At 34.9% G+C, this 24,853-nt stretch overlaps 3 protein-coding genes across 3 annotated transcripts; 2 read left to right on the top strand and 1 right to left on the bottom strand.

The window, feature by feature from the left end:
- Positions 1–1,542: 1,542 nt before the first annotated feature.
- Positions 1,543–2,646, top strand: LOC116013201. The gene has a single exon (XM_031252850.1). It carries the CDS (start codon positions 1,543–1,545, stop codon positions 2,644–2,646), a length of 1,104 nt encoding a protein of 367 aa, XP_031108710.1.
- Positions 2,647–12,715: 10,069 nt separating this feature from the next.
- Positions 12,716–15,867, top strand: LOC116014273 (probable polygalacturonase). The gene is made up of 6 exons (XM_031254296.1): positions 12,716–12,746; positions 12,861–13,163; positions 13,703–13,823; positions 13,945–14,119; positions 14,211–14,281; positions 15,158–15,867. Exons 1-6 carry the CDS (start codon positions 12,717–12,719, stop codon positions 15,865–15,867), a joined length of 1,410 nt encoding a protein of 469 aa, XP_031110156.1. The 5' UTR covers position 12,716.
- A 4,204-nt stretch (positions 15,868–20,071) lies between these two features.
- Positions 20,072–23,840, bottom strand: LOC116013384 (glutaminyl-peptide cyclotransferase-like). Its single transcript, XM_031253103.1, has 11 exons — positions 23,436–23,840; positions 23,115–23,171; positions 22,962–22,997; positions 22,786–22,850; positions 22,009–22,072; positions 21,749–21,866; positions 21,576–21,673; positions 21,362–21,432; positions 21,212–21,239; positions 21,056–21,110; positions 20,072–20,438 (listed from the first exon to the last, which is right to left on the bottom strand). The coding sequence occupies exons 1-11, from the start codon at positions 23,727–23,729 to the stop codon at positions 20,329–20,331; spliced, it is 996 nt and encodes a 331-aa protein (XP_031108963.1). The 5' UTR covers positions 23,730–23,840; the 3' UTR covers positions 20,072–20,328.
- Between the last annotated feature and the right edge of the window lie 1,013 nt (positions 23,841–24,853).

Here is a 24,853-nt window from a genome sequence, read left to right as displayed (position 1 = left end):
AACTCGTCTTTGTGACATCATTAGATGAAAACCATAATAGATATTATAGGATTGGACTTTGTGAGAAATCGAAACACCTTCAATATTGTAAAGGGGAGTGTCGATCTTCATCACCTATTCTACAATGTAGCTGAAAGACTTGGAGGAAGAAAAGGTAATCAATTTTATACACAAATTTATTTCTCATCTTCCATTGTTTCATAGATCGAATTTTAAAACGGTAAATTTTGAAAAATGTAGCATATCTTTTGCTAATATCACCTTTAGATGGAAAGTTTTTCAATAGACTACGAGTTTCTATTTGACATTATATTATATCAAATCAATCTTCATCCATTGAGCTATCTTTTTGTGACGTTGTTAGATGGAAATAATAATAGAGCTTATGGGATTATTTTTGAGAAATCGGAACATCATCCGTTTAAGTGGAGTGTCCATCTTCATCACCGCTTCTTCAATGTAGTTGAAAGACTTGGAGGAAAGAAAGGTAATAAATTAAATTTTATGCATATAAATTTATTTCTCATCTAATATTATTTCATAGATAAGTGATTTCAAGGAAACAAAATATTTTAATGGTAAAATTGAGGAGGATAATGTATGTTTTTTTTTATCCCTTAGATTATATGAAGAGTTTTCCAATGGACCGAGTTTTTATTTGACATTATAACCAATCAAACTAATAATGAAAAACATTAATTAAATAGATAGGACGCTCTTAAAAAATAAATATTAAAAATAATGTTTAAATAATTTTTGAACACACACACATATATTTATATATACACACACATACTTGATTTATTTTTTACAAAAAAAAAAAAAAAAAAAAAGAACAGAGAAGTATTTTTGCAAACTATGTAACAAATACAAACAAAGCCTTCTTCTCGAATTTTGTGTTTAAATTTGTTTGAAATTTATCTTCTTCTTTTTGAACAAGTTTTTGTAATATAATGGTTTCATTTTGGATTAGGCCCCACCGAACCCTGGTCCACCATATAACATACATTTGAATCTTCACAATATTGACTCAATTGTAAATAATATTGAAAAGGGGGGTGGGACCAACGGGGCCAACCATCCCACCATATTTTAAGAATAAATTAATTAAGTTGTAAATTTAGTGACGTGTCAAGAAATAGGCAAGAAAAGAATTAGTTCACAGATTTCATTATTTCAATGGGATAAGTGATGATATTAGCCCACCTTATTATTTATAAATATATATATATATATATAATTAAAAAAAATAAATAGTAAATGCTAATTGACTAATTGGGGAAACGGTTTCATTTTAAAATGAATGAATGCAGTGAACCTTGAAAAGTAATTATTGATTTTATGAATCTTTGGATATTAATGTGAGTGTAATTATTACTCTTATTAGTAATTATATGTTTTAAAAACTATCAAAATCGATGACCTAATAATTAAGCACAAAAAAGTTTTTCTCTCTCGCTTCCTTTCGCGAGTTTCTCTAGGGTTTGTCTCTTTTTGGTTTCCGCTGTACTAGGGTTCCGGTCTCGTTGCTTTCCGACGACGATGGAAGCCCCCGACATAGCGTCTCTGTGTGCGGATCTCACACTCGCTGATGTTGATGACGAGAATACTTCCATGCACTTGCCCAATGTTACTTTGGATACTGAAGCTGATGAAGTTGGTTACTATGCTGTGGGGCGTTTGGTCACAGCAAAAAACGTGAGGTTCTCGTACTTTCAAGACACGATGGCATCAATATGGCAGCCGGCAATGGGTGTTACTATGCGGCAGCTTGACTCAAAGCGTTATCTGATACGCTTTTACCACGAGGGAGATTTAAACCGTGTGTTAAACGATGGCCCTTGGACCTACGAACAATGCTTGCTGGTGATGCGCAAACTGCTTCCTCCTGCGGAACCGGAAACGGTTCAGTTGAATGAGGCTGAGTTTTGGGTACAAATCCATAGTTTACCCGTGGGATTCAGATCAGATGTTGTTATCAAAGCCATTGGTTCCTTCCTGGGATCATGGGTCAAATCGGATGATAAGAATTTTGATGGCTCTATGCGAACGTTCTATCGGATCCGTGTGACGCTTGACATCACGAAACCATTGAAAAAACAGATGAAGCTGAAGAGGGACAACGGGGAGTGGTCTGTTGTGGATTTCCGATATGAAAGGCTCCCAACTTTTTGTTTCTTGTGTGGAATAATTGGACATGGAGACAAAGTGTGTGTCAAAGCCCTGCATGGGATTGGAACGTCAGGTGATAAACCGTATGGCTCATATTTGAGAGCAGGATCAAGAAGAATGGCCCCTACTGCTGGACAGAGATGGGTTGCTCCGGAATCGAATACTGAACGACGATCTTGGATTTCTCCAGGAGCCGAGGCTGAAAGTGCCCATACACCTGAGGTCAGCACTATGACCGTCCAAGGCTATACCACTGGTCAAGGGAAGGAGTTGCAAGTCAGTCCTCCAGTGCCAATATCTTACAGAGCTGATGAGGTTTGTGTCAATGATATTGTTGTAGTTGACCAGAAGAGGAAGCGAATGGAGAGTGACGCAGAGGGCAGCAGAAACCCCCCTGACATGGATGTTGAAAGTGCTGTTTCAAAAAACGGGGATGTGGCGGGTCTTGCTCAGCAAGCCCGCCTAGAATTATGAGTCTTCTGACTTGGAATTGTCGGGGGCTTGGCAACCCTACGGCAATTCGAGTTCTTGCGGATGTCATCCGCACAAAGAGGCCGAAAGTGGTATTTTTGATGGAAACGTTTATGGTGGTGCAAAGAATGGAACCTATTAGAGTACAGTTGGGTTTCAAAAACATGTTCGTTGTTGATGCTACGGGTCATAGGGGAGGCTTGGCTCTTCTTTGGCACGAATCTGTGGACGTGGAAGTTACTGGCTACTCTAACAACCACATTGATACTATTGTGACTTTGGATACTGATAGTCCGACATGGAGATTTACTGGGTATTATGGGTACCCGGAGAGGTCACGTAGAAGAGAGTCGTGGCAAATGCTTCGTACGTTGTCTGGGCTGAGCAGATTGCCGTGGGCAATTATGGGTGATTACAATGACTTGATGTACCAGTATGAAAAAAGAGGTCGACATCAGCACCCGGAATGGTTGTTAAATGGATTTAGGAATGCGGTTGCTGACTGTGGTTTACAGGATTTTCCATTTACGGGCAACCAGTTTACGTGGGAACGATCACGTGGGACTCCGGACATGGTTGAGGAAAAACTTGATCGAATTCTCATTACTGATTCTTGGCGAGTTATGTTTGAAGGTGCTAAGGCGTGCTCGATAACATGTCCGTACAGTGATCATATTCCCTTAATACTCACACCGGTGGTTGCTACTAATAACACTACTCGTCGCCGGTTCTGTTTTGACAACATGTGGCTCCGTGAAGACAAGTGCAGAGAAATTATAACTCAGAGCTGGAGCCGAACTATGGGATTGGATGTTCTTGATCGTGTTGAAGTTTGTGGTCAGGATATATGGAAATGGGGGAAAATGTATAATAGAGACTATCAAAAGAAAATAGAGTATGGGAAGGTACGTCTTGAACAACTTCGCATGCGAAGGGATACTGCTGGGCTGAAGGAATATTCTGATACGGAAAGGGAGCTCCTATCTTTGTTGAATCAACAACACTCGTATTGGAAACAAAGAGCCAAGGAGCATTGGTATAAGGATGGGGATCTTAATACCAAATATTTCCATAATGCAGTTAAATCAAGACGGTGCAAGAATAGGATTAAGCAGCTGAGAAGAAGTGATGGTACTGTGGTTGACTCAATGCCGGAAATGGGAGAGGTGATAACTGACTACTTTAGCAATCTTTTCACGGCATCTCAATGTGAAATGAGTGAGGTACTGGACTCTATTACTTCACGTATAAAGCCAGAGGAAAATGCCAAACTTCTTAGACCTGTGAGTGCAGAGGAAGTGCGACGAGCTGTGTTTCAGATGCATCCAGATAAGTCTCCGGGCCCTGATGGTTTAGGACCGGGGTTTTATCAACACTTTTGGGATATTGTTGGTAACGATGTGACCTTGTTTGTTCGACGTTTTGTTGAGTCTACCAAACTGCCAACTAAGGCTAATGGCACCTATATAGTCTTAATTCCCAAAAAACCGAATCCTGACTCAATGCAAGACTTGAGACCGATCGCTCTGTGTAATGTGCTTTACAAGATTGCGGCAAAGGTCTGTGCTAATCGGCTAAAATTTGTGCTTGATGGACTAATCTCGCAGGCTCAGAGTGCTTTTATTCCCGGCCGATTAATAACAGACAATATCATGATTGTATACGAAGCCCATCACTATCTGAAACGCAAGTCTCAAGGGAAAGAGGGGGTCGTTGCTCTGAAAGTTGACATGAGTAAGGCCTATGATCGAGTCGAGTGGCACTTTTTGAAAGGTGTCCTTTTAAAAATGGGGTTTGATTCGAAGTGGATTGCTATATTGCTTGAAACAGTAAGTTCGGTGAAGTATCATGTGCTACACGAACAACATCAGCTTGGGCCAATTATTCCGAGAAGAGGGTTAAGACAAGGTGATCCTTTATCCCCATACCTTTTCCTGTTTGTTGCTGAGGGTTTAAGTGCTTTAATTGAGCGCCAAATGAGCCGTGGCTTGTTGCATGGGGTGTATGTTGCTAGAGGGGCGCCCCCGATATCACACCTACTTTTTGCTGACGACTGTTTTCTTTTTTTCCGTGCAAACGAGACTGAAAGTGACCGAATGAGATGTGTGCTAGAACAATACTCAAAGGCTTCGGGGCAGCAAATTAATTTCGACAAGTCCATGGTTTGTTTTAGTACAAACGTGCAGCAGCATGTGCGTGAAAGTGTGGCCTCAAAACTAGGGGTCAGGGAAGGAAATACTACAGAAAAATACCTGGGTCTCCCATCATTAATTGGTAGGAGGAAAACGGAAATCCTTAGCTTTCTAAAAGGGAAAATTTTGAATAAAGTTCGAAGTTGGAATGCTAAGTTTTTATCTCGCGCAGGAAGGGAAATTCTCCTAAAAAATGTTATACAAGCATTACCCTCTTATGCCATGATGGTTTTCTTGCTTCCGTTAGGTCTGTGCCGTGAGATTGAAACTATGATGAATGAGTATTGGTGGACAGGCTCAATTGGTAACGATCGAGGGGTGCGGTGGAAAAACTGGACAGGCTTATGTGTTCCGAAATCAAAGGGTGGTATGGGCTTTCGAAGATTAAGGGAAATGAACTTAGCACTCCTGGGAAAGCAAGCGTGGCGTCTTCTAACACTGCCACAATCCCTTATGGCGAGGGTGTATAAGGCACGCTATTTCCCGTCATCATCTTTCTTTGAGGCTAGAATTGGTGGGAACCCTTCATTTATTTGGAGAGGGATGATGGGAGTGAAAGATGTATTGCGGAGTGGATGCAGAAGGAGTATTGGAGATGGTAGATCGACGCTAATAGGTGTGGACCCCTGGCTGCCGGAGGACTCAAATCCTCATGTTATATCTGACCTGCATGAGAGTATTAAGCATGCACCAGTTGCTTCCTTATTTGATCCACAAGGAATAGGGTGGGATACAGCATGTGTACGTGATGTGTTTCAAAGTAGAGATGCTGCACTCATACTCAATCTCCCTGTTAGCAGACGACGACCACCAGACTCATGGATTTGGCCTGCTGACTCAAAAGGAAACTATACCGTCAAATCATGCTATAGGAAATTAATTGGGGAAGTTGACGATCATAAACCTTGGATGAAGCTCTGGAATATGCAGGTTCCTCCTAAGGTCAAAAACTTTTGTTGGCAACTGGCTTCTAAATTTCTTCCCACTCGTGATGCTTTAAGTACTAAACATGTTGTTTGTAATGTCCAGTGTCACATGTGCCGCCAGTATGATGAAACAACTCTCCACCTCTTTGCTGAATGCCGCGAAACAAATATCTTGTGGAATACTTTGGGGTTGCCGGTAATTCAACATAGTACCGGTAATATTTCTGATTGGTTTTTCTTGAATATTAATTCTTTACGAGATGATTGCTTAAGCAAGTTTGCTATGGCCTGTTGGGGTTTATGGTGCAGCAGGAACGACTTTGTTTTGAAAGGAGCTCCCTATGAAATGCATGCTATGTTATTTGCTGCTATGTCATTGTGGTCAAATTGGAAACTTGTTAATGGAATGGATGAATCAGGTGATGAAAGGAATGCTGTTATGGACCAGTGGTCACCTCCAATCCATGGGCGCTTGAAACTGAATTCGGACGTTGCTATGGACTTGGACAGATCGGTCATGGGGATGGGGTGGGTGATTCGGGATGATGAAGGACGTTTCATCGCGGCAAAGAGTATGACTTGCACGGGTACTTTTACTGTTAATGAAGCGGAAGCAATGAGCGTTCGGGAAGCTCTCAGCTGGGTGAAAGAGATGGACTTGGGAGACATCGATGTTGAAATGGATTCCCAACTTGTTTACTATGCTTTACTTTCAGACTTTTTTCATTCTCCGTTTGGTCTTTTAATTGATGATGTTAAGGAAAATGCATCTATGATTCATGATGTAATTTTCCGTTTTGCTAGGCGATCTGCGAATCGTGCAGCCCATGCTATGGCTAGGGAGGCCGTTTCTGTGTCAGGTTGCGGGGAGTGGTTGTCTTCCCCTCCTCCGTTTCTTGTGAACATTCTGAGCTCTGATTTAATACATTAAGTTTTTACCTTCAAAAAAAAAAAAAAGTAATTATATGTTTTCTGCACACAAATAATACTTTTTTAAATTTGGTAAGCTAGTTTCCTATGCTGTTATCATATGAATAGAGTAACTCTTACAATATTGGTATTATATATGATAAATATTTCAACATCTTACTATGTTATTTTATGTTTAATTAAAAAATTATTAGTGAGTTTGTTTGTCCTACTATATGACTCAAGGTAGATTAGATTGAGTTGAGTTTTTCTTGGCCAGTCAAAATGGCTAACTACGGCCCAACCCAATCCGACCTACCAACTAATTTTGACAATTTTAAATCCATTGTTAGTTCCAACCATGCATTAATTATTTTTAAGTACAGAGAGCAAGAATAATAAATAAACAAATATAGGCAACATATAATAATATTGCCATTTGGAAAATTAACTTTTCTGGAAAATAGTAAAGCCAATCTAGACAATAAAACTTTAATTTCTTAATATGACATGTATTATAAATTAATTGAATTTTAACTATTAAATCTTCAATTAATGAATGTCATGTGTTGTCTGGTTTCAAGAGATGTGAAATTTTCCTAAGTAATATTCAAATTTCAAATTTATTTTTATCATTTGGGGAGGGGGTGTGTTTCATATTTGTGGTTATTTTCATTTGACTACCCTACCCTCCAATTATAAGAAAAATATATGGTGTTGAGCTTCCTTAAAATGAATAGGATAAGTCTTACAATGTTGATATTATGATAAATATTTTCATCACCTTATTATGTTATTTTATTTTTGAAAAAATTATTAGTCAGTTTTCTTGTCCAACCCATGACTCAAAATGGGTTGGATTGTGTTTGAGTTTTTCTTGACCCGCCAAAATGACTAACCACGGCCTAACCCAGGTTAACCCAACCAAGTATGACAATTTTATACTTGATTGTCATTTTCAACTAGAGCCGTTAAAACAGTCTTGTGGGGTCAAACGGGCCAAAATCCACCAACTAATTCTGATAACTTTTGACTCATTGTAATTCCAACCACGCATTAATTATTTTTTAGGCACTGATTACCCGATAACAATAAACAAAAAAGTATGCAACAAATATTAACATTTGTAATATAATTGCTGCTTGAAAAGTTGACTACTTTTACCGGAAAATAATAAAGCTTTTAATCATTTTGCGTTTGTTTGTTTTTTTTTTTTTTTTGATTCATCATTGCAGATGCAACTCCTAGAGCAATTGTTGAAGTCATGGATGATAAGGACCTAACCATAAGTCGGGTTAGGAGCCACCTCGAGGTCAGAAACAAATCTTAAATTATTTCTTTTCATTTCAAAAAAAAATAAATAAATCTTACCAGATTATATATGTTGAATTTGTTGCACTCAGATTCACCGCGCAACTGTTTCGATCCGGAGCAACTGGCTAGAGGTATATATGTTACTTTCATGGCGAAATCTCCATTTCTTCCATGGAGAAAGTGTTTAGATTTGTTAAGAAATTAAAAATTTAAGATTGTTCTGACAAATTAAAGAGCTAATATATGAATGTTCTTTAATAATTCATGACTAATCCATGCTTGATTTACATTTCTTGAATAGATTGATGCTGAGGAGATACCAGAACTGATGATGTCTGGTGATAATCTTCCTCAACTGCAAGGAATGAGGGTCAAGACGATGGCCCTCTTCATCTCACGCTCTCCATTAGACCTCCTAACCATCGATGATCTGATGCTTCCAGGCCAAATGCCTAAATTTCTTTTCCTCTATATATTTAGCCCTAATTAATTGTATGTACGTAGCTAGCTGTTTTTGTGTTTGCAGTGTAATTATAATTTCATCTGTATTTGTGATTTAAAAGTAATGATTAATGCATTATTTAAGTTTGAAAACTATATTGGAGTATTATTGTTCATAAGTACGTTGTCCAAAAATTGCACAATTTATGCACAAGAAGTTAAAGTAAAATTCAAAAATTAACACATACACAAATCCAAGGTTCCGTTCCTTAATTGAACCTGACAGTCAAAACATTAAACAAGGTTTAATTTTCGTAATTCAAAAAATGTTTTAACACCCTAAGATCCTCATATTTTGAAGAAAAGAAGATGTTATTCTTGAGATGTCTAACAAGATTGCCCAAACGCATAATCCAACCAATTATATATTAGTTTGCACACAAATAAACATCAAAGTAGTAACTCAAGGTAGCAATAAGTAATGTATAATCTCTAGGTCAATAGATCATAATCAATAGTTCATTGCCTTCATTGAGTCATTTCCCTCAAGTTATTCATCATACATTTAGTAAATATTAATTAAAACTTATTAACTTAATTGTGCATATTATTTGATTTATTTCACAATTATTATTTATTAGCATGACTTAATAATTTTAAATATAGAAAGAATAATATATTCAAGAGTTTATTTCTTGATAAATTATTTATTGATAGAGATTCTAAATAATTTTTTTTTTAGGATTTTGTAATTATGTTTTTTAAAAAATATTCATCTGAGTTTGAGAAGCGTAAAAAGAAAAAAAGAATTATTGAGCAACTAATTCAATCACAAAATGGAGCTCTTGAAAAAAAATTCATTACAAAAGAATATCAAATAGATGAGCAAAAGGATGATAGCAATGAAAATTTGTTAGATGCTAATAATCTTCATAAAGAAGATCAGGTGATTGTAAGATTTGAAAATTTTAAATGATGACATTGTGCACAACAATGATAAGTGTCACTGTGAAGATGAAAATGATATAGGAATGTTGATGGTTGTTTAGATGATGGTGGTCACAATGATAAACCAAATGATTTGTTTTTATTTGACATATATGATCTAAGAAATTAGGATGCCCTTGATTCTAAATTAATAGATATTCTTGTGAAAATGGGCCCAAATTCAAATGTCGCACAGGACCTCTACTTTTATTGGAACAACCTTGATTATCTTGCATTCATATATATTGAATTACAGATTTAAATAAACAAATTCAACACTCAATTACGTATGCATGAAAGTGTACATTTATTTGAAATTATAAGGTTTGTATATTAGTGTTGAAATTGATTACTCAAAAATTATATTAGGAAAAATTTAAACAAAAAATAGAAGGAAGAACATAGCTAATTGATATTATTTTAAGTAAAAAAATAGAAAATCTCTATGTTTAATTAAAGTGTTAAATACAGGTTGGAAATATGGGCGTAATATGTGTATCTGTTATATGGACCTCAAAGTACTGAAGCGAGTCAACAATTAGTAACTCTCCACTGATGCTCGAACTCACTCCCATCATCCATGTGGGAGGATAAATCGGGACACCGGATGTCACTAGACCACAAAGTCTTTGGCTTATTATGGAGTATATATATTTTTCTTAATTAATATTATGGTAATTATGGCCTCCATGTAATCAGAATAATTATGGTAATTAAGGAGTATATATGTGTACTAATTAAGGAGTATATATATTATTCTTAATAAAATAATATATGCATGTTTAATTTCGTTTAATTATGAATGTAATATGCATATGTTTAATTTCCTTTAATTATGCCCGTGATATGTGTATGTTTAATTTTATTTAATTATGTTCGTAATATGTTTATCATTAATTTCCTTAATTGATTAGATAAAATCTATATTATGGCAAGTATAAAAATAGTTTAATAAAAGTAGGGATAAGGGTCAAATAAACCCTCACATTATACCTCATTGTGCAATTAGGCCCTTCAACTTCAAAAAGCTCCAATTAGGCCATCAGACTTATTATATTTTGGAGCAAATAAACCATCAAACTTATTTATGACCTACAATAACATGTCAAATATATTTTCGGCAAACCTCCAGCAACATTCCGGCAACAATATCAAAAAATCAACCACCCTGCATCAAGGAGCTTGCTCAAGACCGGCCCTGCATCAAGGAGCTTCTCATAGCATACCAAGTACTGTGAGGTATTGTGATTGTGACGGCGTATGGCCCACAATAGGTGCAATGGTTCTCCACTGTGTGGCATAAGCTTTGCAAGGTGAAATAGCTTCTCATCTTCTTCTCTAGTCCACTCTTTGCAATGTCATTAATAGTGACTGGTTAGCTCCAAAATCTCGAGAAGGGCTTTGTTACGTAACTAATACATGTTACGTAACTAATACATGTGCACCTTTCTAGTGGGAATATTGAGATTTTGGAGCTAACCAAATCTTATGTTTTACGTAATATTTTTTTCTATTTTTACGAATTTCGATTGTGATTAAACAATATTAATTGACATTATTATTTACACATGTATATATATAGCATTTGTTTTATTAGTAAATGTATAGGATTTGCTTGATACAATACATGAGATGTGATTATATAAAATATTTTAAGATTATACATAATTACTTGAATATTCTATAGAAAAATACTCTCTAAGATGTCACAAGAAAGATTGAATGATTTGACGATTTTGTGTATTGAGAAGAATATGCTCGAGAATATTAATCTTGATTTTTTTATATTAGTTTGCGCAGGAAAGTTGGAGGGGATTTTACTTTTATTAATAGTATTGATTGATTAATACGTGAATATAGAAACAATATTACCAATTAATAGATATTAGTTAATTTCCATTTTACATGTTCTTACCAAATAAACTTTATTTATTATTTGGTTAGAAAATGAAATAGAAGGATTTTACTTTTATTTATAGTATACATATAGATTCTTTTGAAAGTAAATATACTATTATATTTCAAATATGGAGACTTTTTTTCCATTAGAAATCATTAACGTAAAAGGAAAAAATTAGAGTTAATACCACAAATGGTCCTTTAACTATTGGGGTAGTACTCCTTTTAGTCCTCGACTTTCAATTCGACCACAAATGGTCCCCTGACTTTTATTTTTGACCATAAATAGTCCTCTGTTAAAATTTCTGTTAAATAGGTGCTAAATCTAGGGATAATATCGTCAAATTGATTAATATTATTATGATTATTTCTTTTTTATAATTATATGACAACATAATTAATTTCAAACATTAATAAACATTAAGTTAATGAATATAAAAACAAAATGGACGTGACAAATTACATAAATGAACAAATTAAATAAAAATTCATGATTAAATGTCTACAATTTGTAATTGATTAATTATATTAATTCAATTGTGGCGGCTTTCAGTTATGTCCCAAACAAAATGTTTGATCGATTAATGAAGAGTGTGAAATATTAATCAGCCATGTATGAACAACCATGATTCCATGAAAATAATGGAAGCAATGTTTTTGAAAAAAAAAATTCCATTTTAATCTGTTGGTTAAATTAAATCAGATAGCTCTAATATTAAATCTTCATTTTGTACGCATAATTACGAGATATAAGGTGCATTATTTTTTATTTAGGAGTATTTATATTTGTTAATTGTTTCAATTATGGTTGTTGGTGAAAAATTCTAAACATTTTTATTTTATGACCATTATATATATCAATTTGACGATAATACCCTTAGATTTAACACCTATTTAACAGAAATTTTAATAGAGGACTATTTGTGGTAAAAAATAAAAGTCAGAGGACCATTTGTGGTCGAATTGAAAGTCAAGGATTAAAAGGAGTACTACCTCAATAATCAAAGGACCATTTTTGGTATTAACTCAAAAAATTATTATATTAAATTGATAACCATTCTAGTCTTTACTGTAAAAGGAAAAAAAATATTGTATAAAATTGTATTCCACTTAAGACTTAACGGTTATAGACGTTAGAGATAGATATACATACCATATATACTTAAACATTCAACGCCTCTCAAATATTGTATTTATATTCATCGCATAAATCTCCTAAAACGTTCAATAATCTCCTCTCAAATATAATTTTTTTTTTTTTCTGAGTACTCCTCTCAAATATAATATTTCTATTCATCGCATAAATCTCCTAAATTAGACAATCCCATTTAATGACTTTGGGTACGAATTCACACTATAAAAATAATCTCGAACTAACTCTAAGTTCCCCATTCACTACAGCATCATGGAGTCGCACCAATTGTCATGCTTTTATGTATTCCCAATTTTTTCTACGTGTTGTCCACCCATCAATTATTTCCGTTATACATTTATGAATTTCTATGATCTAAAGTTTTCTTTTTTGCTTTTTTAATTGATTTTTGTTTAGATTGCGCTAATTCTGGCGTGCGGAGGATTATTGTTGAGTTCAAGCCTTGCGGAAACGGTGCAATTTCCGGCACTAAACTGCCGGAAACACACTGCTTACCTTACGGATTTCGGCGGTAAAGGGGACGGGAAGACGCTAAACACGGCGGCGTTTCAATCCGCGATTGCTAACCTCAGCAAGTATGCATCGGACGGTGGCGCTCAACTTATCGTACCGCCGGGAAAATGGCTCACTGGACCTTTCAATCTCACTAGCCATTTCACCCTTTATATCCACAAGGATGCCGTTACTCTTGGCACTCAGGTTTACCTCTCTTTTGTTGTTTGCGTGTTATAGGTCACTAATATTAGGATCGAATTTTTAACATTATAATTAACAAATTAACTGTCTGACCAATTTAGAATAAAGTTACTCTCACTTTTTTTTTTTTCTCTAATCCACTTTTAGTTTGAATATTTAGGACTAAAAGTAAACCTTTTTAAAAGTGAAGTAAAAAGGAAAGAAATCAAAATTGAATATTTAGGTCTTCCTTCTTGGTTTGAATTCTTTGTCTCAATTTCATCAAAAAACAATTATAAAAATATTATTATATTGAATAAGACCTATAAAATAATCTAGATAGAACAAAATTTACCTACTACAGAGCTCATAGGATATGTTATAGATGCCGAATCAGTTATCATAACATATAAATATGACATTAATTTCTATATATATAACATGTTAATAGATTAATGTATTCATTTACTCTTCTCATGAAATGTAGCATTTACATACGTTATGAGAAAAACATTTATATTAGCATGTCCAACTAACTTTAATTTGTATTGTATTATTGCTAGGATATATCAGAATATACAATTATTCCGCCTTTGCCATCTTATGGGCAAGGAAGAGATGCTCCAGGACCTAGGATGATCAGTCTCGTCTTTGGAACAAACCTCACTGACGTTGTCATTACTGGTAAACTAAAATCATCTTCATTTGCTGCATTTCAAATATTTTGATGATTATATTATATGGTACGTGGTAATTAATTAATTAAGGGGGGAGGGTTTCATTTTGAATGTTTGATATATATCAGGTGGAAATGGGACGATAGACGGTCAGGGAGAGGTTTGGTGGGAGAAGTTTCGTAAGAAGGAGTTAACCTACACAAGGCCTTACCTTATTGAGATTATGTATTCGAAGCAAATCCAAATATCCAATCTCACATTGCTCAACTCTCCATCATGGGTTGTCCATCCCGTTTACAGCAGGTTATTTACGTTAACTTTAATTTGTCCTCCCATCCTTAATTTCCTGTCCTGGCCTGATGATGAGCTTAATTGGCTTTCGTGATTAATGCAGTGATATTGTAATTCAAGACTTGACAATTCTTGCACCTATTGATTCTGAAAACACAGATGGGATTGATCCAGGTGGGCTGCGTTTTATTATATTATATTAGAGTTAATTCCATTTTTGGTCCTAGGCGTCATTCCACTTTTATCCTTTTTTTTTTCTAGTATTATTGTGGTATGACTATTTTTGGTCCTTTATCAACAAAATCGTTAAAATTCTCATAAATGCAAGGGCATTTCGGTCTTCAAATATGAATTTTTTTTAAAAGTAAAAATAAAAATATAGCGGATAACTTACTTTGTAAAAAAAAAATCAAAATGCCCTTGTATTTAACGTCATTTTAACGATTTTGTTTTTGGTACACCAAAAATAGTCATGCCACAATAATACTAGGACCAAATGTAGATGTTTTAATTTTAAAAAAAAAGGACTAAAGATGGACTACCACCTATAAATCTAGGACCAAAAATGGAATTAACTCTATTATATTATGTCTAGCTGCACATATAGTACTATACATAGAATCCGGATCAGGTGCAGTAGCCTCCTTTCGTTCAGACAAATTGAGATCATTGGATGAACTCATATCAACGACGAGAAATCAATAAAAGGAAAAAAAAAAAACAAACACAATGTCATTTTGATAATTTTCTAGTGTAGTAAGTGATGGTATTTGGTACACCACCAAATACTAGTTTGTGGTGCATTAAAGCTTAAAGGTTGGTTTGTAGTGCACACAGGAATTGGACTCAAAGCACCACTAATCTAAATCCACCAGCATATCATTGAAATTATCAAAATGACAGAAAATCCGTTTTTTCTCTTTTTTATTAATTTTCAGCTGTGTTGATCTAAGTTCATCCAACTATAGCGATTTGTCCGCACTAGATGGAAAAGTCATTCTCACTAGAACCATGCCTTAGCTTATTTTAATTTTGGGATCCGGCCTGCAGATTCATGCTCCAATGTGAGAATATGGGACAACTACATCGTCTCCGGAGATGACTGCATCGCCGTGAAGAGTGGTTGGGATGAGTACGGGATAGCAGTCGGCATGCCAACAAAACATCTCTCCATCAAAAGGCTGACCTGCATTTCCCCCTTCAGCGCCACCATCGCTCTGGGCAGCGAAATGTCGGGCGGGATTCAAGACGTCAGGGCCGAAGACCTCAAAGCCCTCAACACCGAATCCGGCGTCAGAATCAAGACCGCTCCCGGCCGAGGCGGCTTCGTCAAAGACATCTACGTCAGGAACGCCGAATACCACACCATGAAGTACGTGTTTTGGGTGTCGGGCGAATACAATTCCCACCCTGACAAAGGCTTCGACCCCACCGCGCTTCCCAACATAACGGGGATAAATTACAGCAAAATCAACGCCAAAAACGTGACCATCGCCGGGAAACTTATTGGGCTGGAGAAGGATCCCTTCACCGGAATCTGTATCTCTGACGCGACGATTGAGATGCGCGCCGACGACGACGACAACAAACCGAAACCGGCGTGGAACTGTACGGACATCAGCGGGGTTGCGAGCTCGGTGACCCCTAAGCCTTGTGGTCAATTGGTTGAGTCGCAAAAGCCTGTCGTCTGCGAATTTCCAACTGATAAACTTCCAATTGAGAATGTTGAACTCACCACTTGTTCTGCTGTTATATCATGAAACAATCCGATGTAACAAAGCTTTTGTTATTTTATTTTTGAGAAAATAATGATTTTGATGTCTCAAAATTAGTTTTACATTTCAACGTTGTCCACTCCATTTAATTTCAACCTACTGACAGTGTCGTGCCCTAATGGCTAACCCAAGGCCACCTTCTATAACGGCAAATCATACCATAGATCAAGTTCCACCTTTATTTTGGACCTTATTCCAAAATGACGTTCAGATTTTATGTTTGTAGTTAATATATTATGTATCTATGATTAATAGATTTCGTGTTTATAAATAAATTGGAGACACATAGACACATAATATATTAAGTGGTTTAGACATATAATATGTTAACTGTAAATACATATGTGCATGTAATTAACATATTATGTGTCTACATTTAACATATTGACAATTTTTACTGTGGTCTATGATCCAAAACGGTATATTTTCTCTTAGAAAAGAAATGGCACTCATTATGTCATACTAATCATGTTTTTATGACATATCCAATTTCATTTTATTTACAATGTAATTTTATTACAACACAATTAAAATATTTTTTTTGGCTAAAGTGTCATCCCGCACCCTGAACTATTTCTGATTATTCATGTCGCACCATGATCTTCAATAATGGATATTTTGAGCCATAAACCAAAAAGAAAAAATTCGCCTAGTCCTTTTTGTAGATTTTCCGGTAACCCTGATGACATGGCGCGAGTAACCTGCTGATGTGGATTTTTTGTTTTCAGTAAATTTTTGCTCGGTCAAATAAGCTTACTCCATCACAAAGTTGACTTTTTCATCTGGATCTGAACCAACGACCATGAACCTTCCTTCTGTGTAAAAGAAGTTCCGACTTTACCAGCGCAACGAGGCTATTCTTGCAAAGATTTGAACTTGGCAGGGAATCTTAAGTTCAACATTTTGCCAATAATCAAAGCAATCAAGTTCATCTCCATTTACATTCAGAGAAAGCATCATCAAACAGGAAAAAAAAACTCATCCATAGAGAAACCCACATAAATAAAGCACAATACAGAAAAAAATAATTGAATTAAAACCACTTTTTTCTTCTCCTTCTTGGATGATAAAATCAATCTCAATCAACATGGATAAACCATTCACGTGTAATAACACTCATTGACTCACTGTGAAAGCAGAAAAGCATGCGTACCACCACATTTACAAATACATATATACATACATTACAAATTATAAATGCATATATATATACCTTCCGCGGTGATTAGTCTAGAATCAATGAAAGGGGCGAAGACTTGAGCGGCGCAGCGTAGCCGACCTGGGTAGAGCGAGTGTGGAGGACCTTGATAGCATTGGAGTCATGGGTGTTGAGTGGGTCGCGAAACAGGCTCACCAGTTCTCGGCCGTTGAACTTCCTACTCACCAGTTCGCGAAACATAGCATGGGTGTAGAGAACCGGCTTGTCTCCAATAGCTTCCTACTCACCATTTCACAGCTTTTAAGGTACTCCAGTGCATCATCCCTGGGACAAATTAATAAATTAAAGAAGAAGAATACAATGATTATGTTATTTTCTTGCATATATGGATAAAGGAATAATATATAAACATGCATGATATGATGCAAATATAAACAGTGACCTACCTGCAAGAAGGAGGCCAATATTGAGCAGCTTCCTCGTCAGAAACATAGAACATACTGAGGTGATCTTTCCCCTACAAAGCCTTCTCTATCTGTGGAAGAAAACTTGTGCTATACCTCACATGGCTAGTAGCAGAATTCTCCTTGGAGTACTTCTTTTCCTCCGCCGGCTCCCTAAAGAACCGGTTCTGAGCAACTCGCCGCTGACCTGCGACGAAGAAGGGGATGAAGAAAATGAGTCGATTGCAAAAGAAGTTGTCGATTAATTATGGGTTTGACCGACCAAAGACTCACATAAAATAAAAAGAAAATCCACATCAGCAGGTTACCCGCCCCATGTCATCAGGGTTACCAACCGGAAAACCTACAAAAAGAGCTAGGCGAATTTTTTTTTTTTGGTTTATGGCTTGAAATATCCATTATTGAAAATCATGGTGCAGCATGAATAATCAAGAATAGTTCAGGGTGCGGGATGACACTTTAGCCTATTTTAATTTAATTACAGTTTTATTTAACAATATACACTCAATATTTGAGACCTAGCTAATATGTAAAACCTGTTATTGAATTTCATTATATACACACTCAGTTTGATTACAAGGCCACTAAAGTATAATTATAATTAACTACAATTTCATTGGACAATAGACACGTGAGACTCATTTTATACGCAGTATAATTTAATTACAAATAAGGTAAGAATGTGGTGGATTTCTGTAATAATCAGTTCTTCTAGAGCGAGAGGTTTCTGAAGGGTAAAAATAGCACTCAGATTGTATTAATTCCCAAGAAGTTTAAACCAATATCAATGAGTGGCATCCGTCCCATATCCTAGGTAACAAGAGTGTATAAATTAAAGCCAAATACTTCCCGATAAGGCCAAATCAACATTATATTATTTCTGAAAGCCAAAATGGGAGGATCGGAAATCCCTCTTGCGTTTGGCGAATTGAAGCCTACTGGAAACCCATGACGCAATATATACATCACGAATACGATGGAGAGTGGTAGGATGAAAAATCTATTAACATATGGACACCCATTGATCAGGACCCCTTCATCCACAAAAGTTGTCCTCCCCTCCAAATCTAAAGGAGGAAACTTTGTATTTTCTTATGAAGAATCAAGAGCTAATTAATATGGGACAATGATCTACTAGCTAACATTTTCGTTAAAAGGGATAGCATCCAAAATTAAATATCCCTCTTGGAACAAGGATTACCAGTGGCAGTCTGCTCCCACTGTGAATTCTACTTTTGACTTCTTGATTGATGATATATATTAAGGAAAAAGCTACATGTTTTCTTAACATAATTACCTTTCATTTTGTAAAATGTGATGCAAACCAAGTGATCCATTTGATAGCTAAGAAAGTTAGTCCTTTGTCATATCGTACAGAATGGTACGGTCTCAATTCCTTTTACTACTTTGCATTATGTTTTGTGTTTTGATTCAATGAATTAATCTTTTCTTTTCTTTTTCAAAACAATAAAATAAGCGGGCCATGCAACGTAACATATTAATTCCATCTCGTGACTAAAGGAAATCTCACTTTAGATGGTACAAGGTTACAAGTTTTTCTACTTTGATCTTTTGTCGAATAGGGCCGCAATGCAAAATTTATTCATTACACACCCTCAATAACTGCTATTGATATTAGAGTTGTCAAATGAGCAAGCTAACCTGAGATCTGGTCCGCAACAAGCCAGCCAAGGCCATTTGCTATAGAGCTTAGACTAAGGTTGGCCGAATTTATACTTTCGACAGGGCCATGCCATCAGTTTTTGCCCACCAACCATGTTAAAGCCCATGATTTAAAAAAAAAAATTTATTTATTATGTTTGTTTTTCAATAAAGATTGATTATTATTATTTCAAAACTTTTTCTAACATTTGTAAATTTTTATACTATGATTACAAATTTATGTTGTGAATTAATTATAATAAAAACATGTCAATAAATAATTTTTAAATTATATATATAATTTATAATGATAATAATAATAATAAAATTTTAAAAAGATTGATTTTTTTAAAATGTACTTGTAAATTGTAATGTTTTAAAATAATAATTTTTCAATTAAAATCATAATACAAATACATAACTACATAAATAATAAATTATATATTAAAATTATATATATTTTTCATTAAGTTTTAAAATTTTTTAGATATTTTTGGACCAAACCTGACTTTTTATTATTCAAATCAAGCCAAACCAAACCCGCCCATCCAAAGAATAATCGGGTCAATTGCTGGCTGGAGTGCTGGACTGAAGTACTGAACTAATCCAAGCTTGAGGCCTATCCATTTGATCCCGGCAAATTATACCATGAACTAAGATCTATCTTGCATTATGAACCCTAAATCAAAATGACCTTCAGATCTTCAATTAACATATTCTGTACCTATGTACTACAAATAAACGATTAACTGCAAGTACAAAATATGATACTAGACTAGAGTCCACAATGTAAGATGGACATTGATTCATGGTATAACAAGTGTTTGACCCCATAATCAAATATGCACTAACTACTTCAGTGAGCTCGAAAGAAAGAGAAGTCAGAAGAGGGCGGGACGGCGGGTAAAGAAGGATCCTTATATAATAGGGGAAGAGAAGATTTGACAATCATATATGAATAGGCATGGCGTCTTTGTACAATGCCAACTACTTTGTTCCTCTCATGCTTGTGTAAAAATTTAATCTACCTTTGCATTGCTGGTATGATACAAAAAGATTTAAAAAAAATTGTAGATCCGCGGCATTCATACTCAGTGTGTTGCTTTCTAATTTCACTCACCACTACAATTGGCTAAGTAGTCTGCTTTCCACCTTCATAACCTAAAAATCCTCCGTTGTAGGAATGCAGATCTGTTTGATATCTTCTCTGATTGGTGTCTTCAGTGGATGCACTTTGATCTCATAAAGTTTTGGCCACAGTTTTCCAGTGACTGCATATACAATTTAAATGAAATAAAGTAGATAAATATCTCTTTCCTTTACTTAAAAAGGAGAAAGTTTCAGATAACTCGATGAGGAGTTAATTTCATTTTTGGTCCTAGATTTATAGGTCACATTCCACTTTTCAAACATCCCCCTATTGGTCCTAGTATTATTGTAGCATGACTATTTTTGGTCCTCCGTTAACAAACCTGTTTAAATACTGTTACATTTAAGTCTATTCAATTTTAAGTGTAAATTCATTTTTTGATCCAAGATTTATGTGTCATTCCACTGCTGCAGAGGCGTGAATTAGGGATTTTTTCCAAAAAATAAAAATATAGCGGGTCAACCCCACGTATTTAATGTCATTTAAACAAGTTTGTTGACGGAGAACAAAAAATGGTCATACAACAATAATACTAAGACCAACAGGAGATGTTCTAAAAAAAATGACTAAAAGTGGAACGACACCTATAAATCTAGGACCAAAAATAGAATTAACTCCTCGATGAATGATATAGCTTGTATAGGCAGACCTCATATATTGGAAGGTATAGTCCATGATATGATGTAGGTCATATGAAATATGAATGCACTGAATGAAACAGTAAGTTATGGACCTTACCAAAAATACGACCACCATCTCTATCCCATGCTATGCCATTCAAGACATCTATATCCTGGAAGAATCATCCAAAAAAATAAAAGAAATGTTCAATCACAACTCTGTAAAATACTGTTACCAAAACCTGAAAATTCTAATCCAAGGGAAAATGCTTACTTTAGCCCCGCTTGCTAATAATCCTTCTCTGAAAAAGTAAAAAGAAGCAATGGTTAGTTTAACATTAGATTAAACTTGTCAGAGCAAAAATTTTCCAATTCTCTGCCATTATTTAAAAAACAAATAATAAATAAATTAAAAAATCTGAACCTTAAATTGTGAAGGAGAATCCATCCAAGCACAGTGCCATCTTTAGGAGAGATTCTAGCAATACAATCAGTCTACATAGCAAAGAGAACTTTTAACTTACCACACCGTCACACGTAAGAAAGGGTGAGGGTGTCAAAGCAACGAAATTACAGATTACTATCCAACAAGTATAAGTTTAACCATGTTGGCAAGAAGCAAAAAAGCAAGTTTATACCATCCACACATTTGCCCAAACTTCACCATTTATATACTCAAGTTCATTTAGTTGTGGCACTTGATGTCCTTGATACTTAACAATTTGTTTTCGGGTTACTGCATTTTACACAAATAAATCATTAGGTAAGCGAGGCAATAATTGGATTCACTTCTGCTTTAAAATGTCAAAACCTTTCAGAGTCTGGGGATCAATCTGATACAATGCTGAGGTTCCATCACTTCCATACAGAACTTTTCCATCCGTTGCCAATCCCCAGCCATCTTCCATTTCATGAGTAAATGCCACAAACTGCAGAAGGAATTCAAGCTTAAAGAATCATGAAAGTAAAAGGTGAATAAAAAGGCAATGGTATGATTATGATATTTCAAGTTCATTAATAAATAATAGAACATGTAACTGAGCAACAAATTAAAAAGGATGAAGAACAAACATTGCTAAAATTATATCGGTCATATATGTAACCAGTATTCTGCCTCCAAGTTACTTGAAACAGCCTACAAAATACAGGACATTACAACATCAAAACTGCAACCTAGGTTAGCATAATTAAGCAAAATGTTGACTCTTGAAAGTAAATTAGAAATGAAATGAGCATAGCAACACACTAAAGAAGCAAAAGGTTGACACTATATTCCTAAGATACACAAGGAATATCAATAGCACCTAAAGTTAGTTCAACAACAGATGCTCATAAAAGCATAAAATAATAAAGTTATTACAAAGTGGGAAAACTGGATTAGCAAAAGGTTGAAATTATACTCTTAAGTGGAGAGAAATTGAAATACACAAGGAATATCAATAGTCCAACGACAGATGCTCAAAGAAGCATATAATAATGTTATTACAAAGTGGAAAACTGGATTAGCAAAAGGTTGACATTATATTCCTAAGTGGAGAGAAACCGAAATACACAAGGAATATCAATACCACCTAAAGTTAGTCCAATAGCAGATGCTCATAATAGCAAAAGATAATGTTATTACAAAGTGGAACAACTGAATTACCAGCCAATATTGAATTACAAAATCAAAATATGCTGACAATGAAAGCAAGAGGTACTCCGATTTCTTGGTTAGGTAAATCAACAACATTGAGAAATTATGTCAATGGATTCAAATTAAGGCAGTTGCTTCTCCAGCATAAATTTTGTAACTTGCCAGACAAAGATGATATACAACGTGAAATAAATTAAGTTTTTTCTACAAACCTATCATCAAGAAGAGTTAAGCCCTCCCCAAAGTCAGAGTAATGCATTGACTGAATAGTATGCACCTGTGAACAAAGTATATGCCTATGGTCACTGTTACTAAGATGTGAGCATCAGAAGAAATCAAATAAATTTCAGTTCATTGACAGTTCAAGAATTGCATCCACATAATGTACCTCACCAGTCCGAAGAGCAACTTTCCGAACAGACGACTGCCAATATTAATAGCAAACAATGTCAGCTTATGAAATAAAGCAATCTGCTTGCACGCTCATCCTCAAACACCAACATATCTCAGATTTCAAATCAAAGTACAATGGCAAACTCACATGCCCGTTAAGCCCAGTTGACTCAAACAAGGTGTCGTTCTCAGAATATAGAAGCCCCTGAAACAAACAACTCAACTTTGGAGAAACATGTAATCGAATGCCAAAATGAGGTGTGGAACTTTTAAGCAGAAAATGTGCCCACAAGCTAAAATGTAATTGCAAATTGCAATTACCATCCATCCAAACATATTCTTAAAAAAACGGAGGCCATGATCAGCAAAATAAATTCATAACAAAGAATTAATTCCTTTCCTGCGATAAGCTTAAATCCGTCAAAGATTCATTAAAAACTGAAAAAATAAATGTGAGTGAAAATTGGACCTGAGTGAAGGCATTGGGGTCGTGAGGGAACACGTTGACTACTTCAACAACATAAAGCTGCACCGGGAGGGGAGGACTTGAAGAAGATCTAAACGCACGATCCTTGTTCGACGAAAAGCTTAAGAGAGCTACCAAACTAACAACCACAACAACCAGAAGGGACAGAGAGATTTTTCTACAATTGAATAGAGAGGAGGAGGGAGAAGAAGAAACCATCTGAGGCTGTTGGGGATTGGGAATCTGGTATTTCTTGGTAGATTTCTTTCTCATCGTTGTGCCACCCGGACCCGGCATTAGAAAGTTGCTCAGAACTTACATCAATTTACGGCTGAGAACGGAGCGGAGCGAAACCGTAGGCGTAGTACCAAAGGAGAAGTAGTTGTTAGTTGCCGATTGACTTCCGACCATAACATACTGGAAATTTCACTTTAGTTTTCACTATTATAGAATTGTCATATTTAACTCTATTTTTTTTTTCATTACATTCTTAATTTTTATTTTTATCACAATTAATCTTACATTTTAATTTAAAATTTAAATGATAGAATGACAAAATTTTAAACAGATGAATAATTGTGGCAAATAAATAAAAATTAATGCGACAAAATTATATATATATATATATATATATATATATATATATATATATAACTTAATGAAGCAATGTCACAATAATTGAGAAAAAAAATAAAATTTCTTTCTTTGTAATACGACTAAAAGCTTGAAAATATAGAATGTTTTAAACATCCTTCAGTGTAGGTTGCAAGTAGTACTATCAAATCGGGTTGCCCGTCCTACCGCGAGACTAATTTCTGGTAGGCTTTTGTGGGTCGGCCCGCAAGTTAGGGTTCATGTAACCCTAACCGGCCCCACACAGGTTGGCGGATCCCACAGACTTTTTATTTTTGTTTTATAATTTTTTAAGAATTCATGATTTCAAGAATAAATATCTTTAAAAATTACAAAAATAAAACACTAACAATAAATATATTAAAATCATGTTCAAATTCAACCTTAAAGTTTTTAAATCCAAAACAATAAAATAAAACACACTAAAAATATTAATATTCAAACTTCATTTCAATTTTAATGTTTACTACACAAAAAATTATTTATTGCATTTTGTTTATTGTTTTCTCTCTTTTAATTATATTATCGCATAAACTTTATAATAAAAATCAAATATCAAGAAGTTAAATTGACCTGCAATATTGCAACAATGATCTAAATTATAAAATATGAATCACACTACCATTGCAAATTAACATCCTAAAAAATTTATATCCTTTTTTCCGTACCATAGCTATTAAATCTCATCACTATTACTAAGCATATCACAATTCAAATTAAATATTATTCGTGGTGAAACATAGGTTCTACATTAGTTTTAATAATAAACCGTAGAAAAAAGAATAGGA

The sequence above is a fragment of the Ipomoea triloba genome, chromosome 3, assembly GCF_003576645.1.
Source record: "Ipomoea triloba cultivar NCNSP0323 chromosome 3, ASM357664v1".
NCBI classification, from domain to species: domain Eukaryota; kingdom Viridiplantae; phylum Streptophyta; class Magnoliopsida; order Solanales; family Convolvulaceae; genus Ipomoea; species Ipomoea triloba.
This window is presented reverse-complemented; position numbering and strand designations above follow the sequence as displayed.